The 11,001-nt window shown below is 50.7% G+C and overlaps 6 protein-coding genes across 6 annotated transcripts; 3 read left to right on the forward strand and 3 right to left on the reverse strand.

Moving 5' to 3' along the window:
- The first annotated feature begins 131 nt into the window (after positions 1–131).
- On the forward strand, positions 132–1,769 carry AFUA_1G10800 (PaaI family thioesterase). The gene is made up of 3 exons (XM_747352.3): positions 132–686; positions 757–1,475; positions 1,534–1,769. Exons 1-3 carry the CDS (start codon positions 503–505, stop codon positions 1,564–1,566), a joined length of 936 nt encoding a protein of 311 aa, XP_752445.2. The 5' UTR covers positions 132–502; the 3' UTR covers positions 1,567–1,769.
- A 257-nt stretch (positions 1,770–2,026) lies between these two features.
- On the forward strand, positions 2,027–3,426 carry AFUA_1G10810 (H(+)-transporting V1 sector ATPase subunit C; the record flags this gene model as incomplete). The annotated part of the gene is made up of 5 exons (XM_747353.1): positions 2,027–2,327; positions 2,393–2,487; positions 2,538–2,629; positions 2,686–3,178; positions 3,232–3,426. The coding sequence occupies 5 exons, from the start codon at positions 2,027–2,029 to the stop codon at positions 3,424–3,426; spliced, it is 1,176 nt and encodes a 391-aa protein (XP_752446.1).
- Positions 3,427–3,614: 188 nt separating this feature from the next.
- AFUA_1G10820 (adenylyl-sulfate kinase) lies at positions 3,615–4,311 on the reverse strand (the record flags this gene model as incomplete). Its single annotated transcript, XM_747354.1, has 2 exons — positions 3,615–4,242; positions 4,304–4,311. 2 exons carry the CDS (start codon positions 4,309–4,311, stop codon positions 3,615–3,617), a joined length of 636 nt encoding a protein of 211 aa, XP_752447.1.
- A 149-nt stretch (positions 4,312–4,460) lies between these two features.
- Positions 4,461–7,609, reverse strand: AFUA_1G10830 (putative succinyl-CoA synthetase subunit alpha). The gene is made up of 10 exons (XM_747355.3): positions 7,179–7,609; positions 7,122–7,129; positions 6,950–7,063; positions 6,748–6,891; positions 6,317–6,699; positions 6,057–6,264; positions 5,396–6,006; positions 5,313–5,344; positions 4,974–5,266; positions 4,461–4,923 (listed from the first exon to the last, which is right to left on the reverse strand). The coding sequence occupies exons 1-10, from the start codon at positions 7,333–7,335 to the stop codon at positions 4,837–4,839; spliced, it is 2,037 nt and encodes a 678-aa protein (XP_752448.2). The 5' UTR covers positions 7,336–7,609; the 3' UTR covers positions 4,461–4,836.
- A 791-nt stretch (positions 7,610–8,400) lies between these two features.
- On the forward strand, positions 8,401–8,997 carry AFUA_1G10840 (uncharacterized protein; the record flags this gene model as incomplete). The annotated part of the gene is made up of 1 exon (XM_747356.1): positions 8,401–8,997. One exon carries the CDS (start codon positions 8,401–8,403, stop codon positions 8,995–8,997), a length of 597 nt encoding a protein of 198 aa, XP_752449.1.
- A 508-nt stretch (positions 8,998–9,505) lies between these two features.
- On the reverse strand, positions 9,506–9,853 carry AFUA_1G10850 (SUMO family protein SMT3; the record flags this gene model as incomplete). The annotated part of the gene is made up of 2 exons (XM_747357.1): positions 9,506–9,562; positions 9,629–9,853. 2 exons carry the CDS (start codon positions 9,851–9,853, stop codon positions 9,506–9,508), a joined length of 282 nt encoding a protein of 93 aa, XP_752450.1.
- Positions 9,854–11,001: the final 1,148 nt, after the last annotated feature.

Below are 11,001 nucleotides of genomic sequence, written 5' to 3' on the forward strand. Positions count from 1 at the left end.
ATCTATCAACATCACATCATCTCCCATCAACATCCATGTAAACTAACTTAGCTTCCTGTACGTAGCTTACTTAATCAGCCGAGGTTCTCTCACTCTGAGTGATCCCCTCCGCCATCCGCCATCCGCCAATCGGACTTTGCTATTTCCCGCTCGTTTTTGTTGCATTCAATACTGACCGTTCTAGGGAGTGCCTAGCGAGGTACTCCTTGTCCCCAACAGAGAAAAGGCCCGGTAGATAGAGGATTTCTTGAAACGTGAAGTTGAGATCCAGAATACTCGAGCTCCAAAAAGTTGGGTTATATACCTTTGAAAGCTGTTGAGAGCCCCTCGATCAGTCCTATGCCCGCTTTGGGGAGCCTTTCCTAATCCTGACAACATCCGAGGCACTGCATCTCTTCCCTATCTCCGTGCCCTTGAGTCAGTCTTCTAGACCCCAGTCAAGAAGACTTCGCAACTCCAGGCCTCCATTTTCCAGTCCATCTCGTCCCCAATCATTCTGGCCATGCCCCCGCCAGTCCCGTCCAGAGCTTTCTTTCGCGAAGTCTCCACTAAGCACGGCCCGTATATTGTTTCTTGTCTGCCTACAAAGTCCCAACGCCTGCCGAAGATCCCCAATCGGACGCTCCCGCCTTCTTCAACTTGTTCGCGCGTCCTTGGCCCCCGTTTACACCGACAGTATACCACAGGTACGCATGTGATGATCTTGGATCCATCGAATACTGTGTTTTCCGGATATTACTAACTCATCTGCTGCAGCTTCAGCGCAGTCTCAAACAGCTAAACCTTACCAGCTTCTACGTCGCATTGTCGGATTCACGGCCATTGCCATCGTCGCATTTTCTACCGGGCTTGCTTATCAGACTCAGAAAACCGTATCGCGCATGATGGCTGCCAGCATGCCCACCGACGAGGAAACTCTCACTGCCTTTGTACCTTCGGATGAGTTGTCGAAGGAGGTCGAGGAGTACATTCGCAATCACCCTGTGACACTTGCTTTGCGCCAAAACCCGGCCTATACCGAATCGCGACCACATATGAAGATCCCGCAAGAGTTGCGCGCGCGTCATCTAACGGCCGGCATCCTTGCGACTCCGGGCGGAATTGTGGTGCCGCCTTATGTTTTCTGCGAGGAGGGCGGAAAGAGCCTGACTGCCATCTTTTACCTTGGCTCCGATGTCTCCGGTCATCCTGGCATTGTCCACGGGGGTCTTTTGGCCACGCTGCTGGATGAGTCTATGGCCAGGTGCTGCTTCCCCGCGCTGCCAAACAAAGTGGGTGTGACAGCCAATCTGAACATTGACTACCGGCGCCCGGCGATGGCCAACAACTATGCTGTCTTGAAGGCGAAAACGGTCAAGGTGGAGGGCCGGAAGGCTTGGGTTGAGGCGCATATTGAAACTCTTCCTGAGGATGGTAAAGAGCCAGTGATACTGGTGGAAGCAAAGGCTCTGTTTGTTGAGCCCAAGCAAGCTGCGGTAAGTCCATTTCCGGGGGCCGTTGGAATAAGGAATAATGTGCTGACTATGATTTCAGGCCATGGCGAGTCTGTACAAAATTACCAACTAGTATGTTCAGGAACAAGCGGCTAGAAATATGTAGAGGACCGGTTTCGGGAGGGATAGAGACGTGTTTGTTTTGGGCGTATAGATGGGTGCATTTTGCGATACTGTACATAAATTAAGGTATATAGTTTCTAGAGCAAAGATATACGGTATTATCAAGAACAGGGTTTTAGCAGTATGAATGTAAACTGCATAATTGATTCACACAACGCACTGAATTTAAGATGCTAAAATGCTCAGGATCATGTCCGCAATATCACAGTTGTGACGCCAAAACATGGCCCACCGCCTCCGTTGATGGACCTTCCGATGACCGCCAGCTCCAAGCTACATACAACCAGACTTCCAACGTCCGCTGAGCTTCTATCTGACTACCTCACTCCCTTTGCTTGGGTGTGACGGCCCATATTATCGTTTTTAACTCATACGTTTTGCTAGTCCTTCCTGCATCGCGTCCCGACATCATGTCCAAGTCGAACAAGTACCTCCTCGTCTCGCTCCCCACATCCATCACTCCCTCCCACCACCGCGATGACGCTCTCGATGCTGTTTCTGCCACGGTATCACCCGACAATGGCTCCGTAGCACCCTTTCCAATCCCGGAATTCAAGATCGGTACTCTCGACGCTCTGGTGCAGCAAGCCGATGAGCTGGCGAAACTCGAAGCTTCTTGTCAAGGCGTCGTCGCCAAGGTCGGAGATGCGTTGAAGGGCGTCCTCGAGGGAGATGAGACGCAGATCGATAAGATGAAAACTGTCAATGATAGTATGTCCACTGTGTCTGCTGCGTCTGTTGGGGAAGGGGGAAGCCTGCTCGCTGACTGAACCTAGAGCCCGTTGATCAGTATCTGAGGACATTCTCGTGGAATAAGGTCAAGTATCGTGCTGATAAGCCGCTGGGGGAGTTGATCGATCTTCTACAGAAGGTATTGAGCGTGAATCTTATGACGATCCAGCAAGAGCTAATGGAAAATAGGAAGCTGCTAGTATTGACAATGACATTCGGTCTAAGTACTCGCAATACAACCAGGTGAAGAATACGCTGGCGACTCTTCAACGCAAACAAACGTGAGGGCATCACCTCTTTCGCTTCAACATTCTTCTAATTCATTTCTGATCTGTAGAGGAAACCTTTCCACGAAATCACTCGCATCAGTCGTTGATCCCCGCACTCTTGTCCGCGATTCCGAATACATTGAAACGCACCTTGTCGCTGTTCCCGCTCAGCAAGTGAAGGAATTCCTCAAGACATATGAGACGGTGGCGCCCATGGTCGTGCCCCGATCCGCGACCCTCGTGGCGTCGGACGACGAGTTCACCCTCTACGCCGTCACGACGTTCAAGAAGCACAGCCCGGAGTTTGTCCACCGGTGTCGTGAGCACAAATGGATTCCGCGCGATTTCAAGTACGTCGAAGGTGGGAAGGAAGAAGAGCAAAAGGAGGTCGAGCGCGTTGGCGGGGACGAGCGGAAGCTCTGGGGTGAGACCCTTCGGCTTGGTCGAACAGCGTGGAGTGAGGCCGTGATGGTTTGGATCCACGTGCTTGTTCTGCGGGTGTTTGTTGAGACCGTGCTGCGGTACGGTCTGCCTCTGGATTTCGTCTGCACGATCATCAGGGTATGTTGACTCCGCGACGGTAAATGCCCGCATTTACTGACTTGGGGATGTAGACGCAATCCTCCAAATATGCCGACAGGGCGAAACGGAACCTCGATGAGAAATACTCGTATCTCGCCGGAAATGCCTTCGGGCGAGACAAGAAGGGCCGGGTCAAGCGAGACGACCCTCATGAGATGCAGGCGGGCGCAGAAGGAGGAGGCGCCGAGTACACTGCGTATGTGTACTACGAGTTTGAATTCAATTGATGGCGGGATGATGCACTACGCTCTCCCTTCTCTTTTTTTTGTTTACGTTGGTACCATATACTACCCCATTGAATAGCGTACATATACAGTTTTGTATCATTTCGCATCTCTGATCCTTATATGTACAAAATCATTGGCGAGGGCTATTCTATCTGCAAAATCTACCATGACAAAAACAACCCATCGATCTACTCCTTCTTCGGAGGCAAATACCCCTGCTCATCCAGATACGCAATGATCTGCGCAACCGCATCCCTCACGGGCAAATCATAGTTCTTGATATGCACCTCGGGCTTATCCGGTGCCTCATACGGAGCACTAATCCCGGTAAACTCCTTGATGACCCCCTCCCTTGCCTTCTTATACAGCCCCTTGGGATCCCGCTTCTCTGCCACCTCCACTGGCACATCGACATACACCTCGACGAAAGGCAGACCCGTCTCCTCGCCAGGCGTCGGCACCTCGTGCAGCTTGCGCGCAGTCTCGCGGTCAGCCTTGTACGGCGAGATAAACGACGTGATGGCGATGTTGGCGCTGTCGGCGAAGAGCTTGGCTACTTCCGCAATGCGCCGGATGTTCTCGTTGCGGTCCTTTTCGCTGAAACCTAGGTCCTTGTTGAGCCCGAAGCGGATGTTGTCGCCGTCGAGTCGGTAGGCGGAGACGCCCCGGTCGCGGAGCAGCTGGTGCTCGAGTTCGACGGCGATGGTGGATTTACCCGAGGCGGAGAGGCCGGTGAGCCAGATTGTGAGGCCGCGTTGGTTTCGGAGGGCGCTGCGCTCGGAGCGGGTGAGGGCGCTGGCGTGGTAGGTGATGTTTCTATAGATTGGTTGGGTTAGCGCGGGCTCTGAAGAAGAGTCAGGGGGTGAGGGGTCAGTACGTGGCCATTGTGACTGTGCTTTTTGAATATTAGTCTAAGAAAAGGTGATCGTATGAGAGGCAGAAGGATGAAGAATTGAAGTATGCAAAAATGGCCTGAATAATTGGTATAAGAGCGGGGCGCTGATCGCGGGGTGAATCCGGTGAGAAATCATTACTATGGAGCATCGGAGGAAGAAGAGATGATGCCATTTTTAAGGATTCTTATTGGACTTCTCACACTGCCAATGGGTTTAATATTGGAATTCTTCATACTGGATTCCACCTTCACAATCTAGACCAGAAGACATTAATATTTTCCTCAATTGTGTTCTCTGCATTTGCTCCTGGACGTCTTTGTCAAACCCTGTATCTCTGACAAACCGATCATCAGAGCTTGCGTGGCTCTCGTCTTGACTCCAGCCACGGTGGATCAGAGCATACGTGAACATTTCACGGATGACAACTCAATTTCTCATCTCCTGTCAGTTTACATTCTTAGGTCTCCAAAGTACAATAAAACGACTGAACGCTTTGGGTCCAATAACTGTCTATCTATGTACTCCTGGCCAAGCTGATCACCTTCTTGGCGGCATCCTCAAAACTGTCAAAGGCGTGCAAAGGAAGCCCACTCTCAGCAATCTGTACCAGTCAGCTTAGTCAAGTATACCATAATCAGGAACTAGACTGACCATCTTCTGCCCGATCTCCTCGTTCGTCCCCCGTAGCCGTACTACCACCGGGACGTTCATTTCCAAGTCCCGAAAGGCCATGATGATCCCCTCGGCGATCATGTCACACCGAGTTAGGCCGCCGAAGATGTTGACGAAAATGGCCTTGACCCGTGGATCTGATCGAATGATTCGGAAGGACGATTTGACCGTTTCGGACGTTGCTTTGCCCCCTGTGTCAAGGAAGTTGGCGCAGTGACCGCCGTGGATGGACAGGGCATCAACGGTGTTCATCGCTAGGCCGGCGCCATTGACTATCTGGTCAGCTCTGACTGTACACTACAGGATGGGCTAGCTCACCTAGTGTCCCGATGCTTCCCTCTCCTTGTAACCTGTATAGCGCCTTAGCACATGTAGACTGCTATCTTCAAGCTGAGACATACTTGACATAGACAATTCCGTCCTTTTCCGCTTCGACCTCTTCAGGTACCTCTTTTTCTTTATCTCTGAGTCGGTGCAAGTCTTCTTGACGTCCGGAGCTCCGGAACGCCGCATCGTCAAACCCGAAACGTGCACCTCGAACTTGCATCTCACCATGGCTGAGATTGACCCGGACTTCCAGTAGGTAGGCTTCCTTCTCCTTGAAGATCCCCCAAAGAGCTTGCATAAGCTCTGCCAACTTCCCGCATGCTGTCTCTGGAAGTTGGAGATGGGAGGCAACAGATTTGAGAACTGGGCTGGTACTGCTGAACTCTTGTGTTGTATAAGCGAATGGAAATCTATCCGAAGACGCTTGAGCAAGATCAGGTCTTGTAGACGCAACAATGCAGGGCGACAATGCTGTTCTGTCAACTGTCATTGTGAGCAAGACATCCGAATCCGAAGGAGTTGCCTCGTTCACCGAGATAGATTTCCGCTTCAGCATCTCCAGAGCCTGAAATTCCTTGACATAGAGAGATCGCTTTTGTATTGACCAGAACGACACACGGCTACTACCATGCGGGAGACGACGCATTGTGTGCAGGCCTCTTTTTGGGTTGCTAGGACCGGTAGGCTGAGAATTGTTCAGTCTCGCGATGCACAGGGCCATCGAACAATACTTACCGTAGCACTCGTCAGGGTTCTGCGAGCTAAAAGCGCCTTCATACCCTGACCAAACTTTTCTGGATGATCGACCATTGTCACTCCAGCGCTCTCGAGAGCTCTGTGCTTGGCCTCTGCATCTGGCTCTCCAGGAGTTATCCAAGCGCCGGCGTGGCCCATGACTCGACCAGGAGGGGCCTCTCGACCGCCAACAAGAGCCATAATAGGTCTAGGCAGTGTCAGTTCTCACATATGCCAGAACATGTTCAGACCGTGCGTACTTTGGATTGGCGGTCCGCTTGTTGTAGTCTCGAATCCAGTCCGCTGCATCAATTTCCGCAATTCCACCGATCTCCCCGACCAATATGATACCTTCTGTGTCAGGATCCTCCTCGAAGACCTTTAACGCGTCGACGAAATTGGTTCCGGCCAGTACATCTCCGCCCATGCTAATACACAGGCTCTGTCCAAGTCCAGCGCGCGTCGTCGATGCCACAGTCTCGTAGCTTAGTGTCCCTGATTTAGCAACAATTCCGACTTTCCCGGGTGAGAAACACGGTAAAGGTTGGAATCCGATACGGCACTTGCCAATTGCAGAGATTATTCCCGGGCAGTTGGCTCCTACTAGTCGCGTTTTGGACTGGGTCTGCAGCATAGAGTGTACCTGCAAGAGGTCAGCCATACGAGGTTTCAACATTCCTCATCTACTAACACGAAGCATATCATGAATGGGAACATGCTCCGCTACAGCAACAACAAGCGGAATCTCTGCCTCAATCGCTTCTTCAATGGCCTTTGCTGTCTGGTTTCCCGGGACATAAATGGCGGAAGCGTCAGGCTTGGCCCTTTCTTGAGCCTGTATCCGTGAGCATGTGTCCATGGAAAAACATTCGAAGCCAGAGGTTTATTCGCACCGCTCGCACTGAAGGAAATACAGGAAGTCCTAGATGCTCACCCTCCACGCCCGGCTTTACACCTCCTACAATTTTCGTACCCCATGCGAGAGACTCCTTGACATTCGCGGTGGCCTTTGTTTGTCAATTCGACACCATTCCGACGCCCTGGAGAGTCATACTCTACACATACCTGCCGTCCTGCAAACGTTAATTCATGCCACCGAATGTCACGTAATCTAGAACGCACCTGTGAATCCTTGAAACAAAACACGTGTGTGCGCTCCTATCTTGAGATTCGGAAGGGTGTCCGCATAGCTGGACTTCTTTGATGATGTTGAGAATCGCGAGAATCTCAGAATGGAAGCTCTCTGTGCCCGTAGAGGCAGGGTCCGTAAACCCGTCATCCTACTGGAAACAGCAAGAGTCAATATAAACAACACTCCTAGATCCTAAGACACTACGCCGCCGGAAAGTACTCCTGTGGTAGAGGTGAAGGGTCCTCTAAACGTTCAACCAGCAATTGAGTTGCGGGCGAGCAGATAACCAAAGTCAACCTCCCCTTAATAAAAGTCCATCACTCATGAAGAAGAGCCGGTTAAGTAGCGTTTGATGGAGCATAGGGAACCTCGGGAAAGCAGCTGCAAGCCCCCGGTCTCGGAGAACCCCGCTGTCATTTTCGAGAAGATCTACATCTTCTGATTGGCTTTCTCGGAATTGGCATATTAGCCCTCTACTCGGGATACTAAAGAGCGGGGAGCGCCTCACGTGCTCTGCCTTCGTCGTCGTTTGAGGGAGCATTCGATAAGAAATATCCATTCAAGATGTAGGATAGACAGACAAGCAGCGAAAACGGACCAGATATATTCTGCTCAACACTAAAGTTCAATCTTATCTCATACGTGTGATCGGGCCTTAGAGTCTCCAGTTGCTGTAGATAACCTTGATCGTAATGGCGCAGGACGTTTGAACGAGGACGATTGAACAATCTGCTGAATTCCAATGCCTTAAACGGGAGAGCTGTACTCAGATCAATGGACGTAAGGCAGTAAAACAACAGTTGTACTGTCCGTTCGATGTGGACAGGAATAAAGCCAATCAACAGCTGCAACCCCAAATACTCAGCGGGGCTCAACTCCGTGACTGACGCCATTCATTCCTTTGTTCCATCGGACAGCTCAGTGCTATTAATATCTGCATTCTGGATTCAGACCGTAGTCTCGAACGTCCATCGATTACTCACGGAGCACGTCGAATATATATACGGAGCATATATATAATTATTTATTTTATATATAGGTCAGGATCGGCTGGCATGGCCGCAAAATCCAGCCGGAAATCTCAGGGTCGGTGTATATTCTCCACTGCAGTTTACCTCACTAATTCCCCTTCTGAACGAGCTATTCACAACGTATATTTTGACTCCACGCCTCTACCTTCACTACAAATTACCTTGAACCACACTAACCCCAATGTCAATTCCAGCAGCCAGCCCGGAGCTCGAACAATCCGTCCGCCAACTCTCCCTCCGCGACGATGCCCCCATCAAAGACATCCCCCGCCCAACAGTGAAGACACCCACTAGGAAAAAGAAGGCCCCCGTCGTCGCAGACTCCTGGGAAGACGAAGCAGACTCTGACCCTTCCCTGTCCGAGGTTGAGCAAAGCCGTTCGTCGTCCGCAGCTACGCCCGATCTCTCAACACTCTCGCCCTCCGTCAGCACCAGCACAGAAGGGCCGCTCGATCCTCCCCCGACACCTATCTCACCACAGACATCTCAGCTCTGGGGGTCGAGCGCGCCCTTACCGGGTCGTGGGTTGAGCTCGTCCCCACCGCGAGGGTCAGGGTCTAGGTCGCCGGCGAGAAGGCCGGAGAAGCAGACAGCTGTTGCGGGAAGGCTGATTGCGGGCGCGTTGGGGATCCGGGCTCCAAAGAGGACGGAGGAGCAGCGCGCGTATGATCGGGCGATAAAGGAGCAGGAGCTTCGCCGGCGGAATCGGGAAAGGGAGGAGGAGGCGAAGAGAAAAGAGGAGGAGGAGAGGGCGAAGGCTGCTGTTTGGGATGAATGAGTATATTGGGTTTCATATGTTTGGATGCGGTGTCTTATGTCTCGGGGTTCGATACAGATTTTGTCTCGATGGCGGGTTTCTGAGTAGTTTTGTCCTTCATCTCTTATCAAGTTCTGGGGAGAGCCTGTAACTCTATATACTCTAATACCGTCTTGGTTCGCGACTAAAAATGCCAATGCCAGCATTTTATATGAAGAAATGTTCATAAAAGGACATATATGATTCATAACTCATTTGCGTCAAATGCCATGCAATGTGAAGTGTTCAGGACGGCCTATTCACATTATCTTAGCTCTCTTAGCCTTTTCCACTTTTCAACGCATGTGGCGAGTCTGTATTCCCAAAGCAAAACCACAAATCTGAAAGTCAGAAGAGCACTCAGATCAAGCAAAGTTTGCCGGGCCCGGAGCCAACGAAAACACCTCTACTCCGGTTATTTCTCAAAATGCGAGCAATGAAAAACTGAAAGACAATGAATTTATGTATTGGAGGCTCCCAGCAACCCTGTCTAACCGCCAATCTGCTCCTGGTGCACTTCCAGAGTATCGCCATCGGCCATGTCCAGCTGTATTGAAACGGATTATTAGTCTATGTTTGCGTAGACATCAGACAGAGGGAAAGCTGCACGTACAGAGTCAGGTGTGTCTTCGGGGCGCACGCGGGTACCATCGAACAGGAAACGGACGGTAGACAGCTGCTTTCCCTGGCGCTCGCAGAAGGCGTCCATGAGCTTTTTCAGCTGTGTTGTGCGCTTGATTTTGAAGAAGACCTCGTTGTTATTATCGGTGACCTTGATGTTGAGGTGCTCAACCGGGGGCGGGGCGGGGGCTTCGCTTGGTGTTCCGTTGTCGGCCATGCTGACGGGTAATCAGACTTTAGACAAGAGAATGAAGAGACTGCTGTTGAGTTGCTGGGGTTCCTGAGATTGATATGACTTGTCAGTGTTCGTCCCGAAGTGGGGAAGTCGCATACAAGGTGAAGGAATATCACTGCCAAAAGTAGGAGATTTAGACTCACTGGTAACTCCTGAGGGTGAGTGTAGATATCACGAAGCGCCAGGAATGAGCAGAGGGAAAAGCGAAAAGAACTGGTTAAGTGAAAGAGTATGAAGTTGTAAGAGTAGCCCGCGCTGAAGATGATGGAAGGCGACGGACCCCACCGCCAGTGAAAGAGTGGCGGAGAATCTATTTTGCGGCGCAGGTCCAGCATCAAGTACTCCGTAGGTTGGATAGAAGCATTGGCCCGTACAATATGGTATGCTTTTGGCATTAGAAACAATTCATTTACCATACCTCAGATATATTTATAGAGTCTCTACTGTCCCATTCAGACTGCTTGAAAGGCCATAGTATCCCAATTCGAGACTATCACTTGTGTTGCCCAAGATTTAACTATTGCGTCATGGTAAGAGGGTTTTGAATGTGAAGCCAATTGAGGCTCGAAGTGAGCTAACATCAATTGAACCGCAAGGGGAACTTGAAAGATGATCTGGCATACGATCCTCCGTGTCATCCAAGAGCTGTAGGTCAAATACATCCTTCATCTAGCGAAAGATTTATGTTTGTACTGACCAACCTAGTGCGCCATTCAAGGTACTTCTGATCACCTATGGATAGCATCATGGCCCCAAACGGTAAACACTCCAGGCTGACTCGAGTAGCTTGCCTAACCAAGAATTCATACAAAGAAGAGAGATGCCAAGCTCAGATCAATGCTTTGTACGAGTGCTGTAATGCTTTCTACCAAGAGAAAGGAGAGGATGCAAAAACTCCCAGTTGCCCTAAACCAAGCTTGCTGAAGCTGAGGATTAAGCAGCAATCTCAAGGCAATTAGAAATCTTATAGAGCGAAGCTGTTCATGAGATACAAATCGCTGTCGATAGGTCTACGGTAGTAATAAGTTGAAGCCGGTCAAGAGCAAAGCTGGCGATTTTTCCAAAGTATGTGACAGATTCCTTTGCAGTCTCAGCTCCCACGATGAGAGAGCTAGGCTAGTTGAGGAACT

This window comes from Aspergillus fumigatus, chromosome 1 (assembly GCF_000002655.1).
Source record: "Aspergillus fumigatus Af293 chromosome 1, whole genome shotgun sequence".
Classification (NCBI taxonomy): domain Eukaryota; kingdom Fungi; phylum Ascomycota; class Eurotiomycetes; order Eurotiales; family Aspergillaceae; genus Aspergillus; species Aspergillus fumigatus.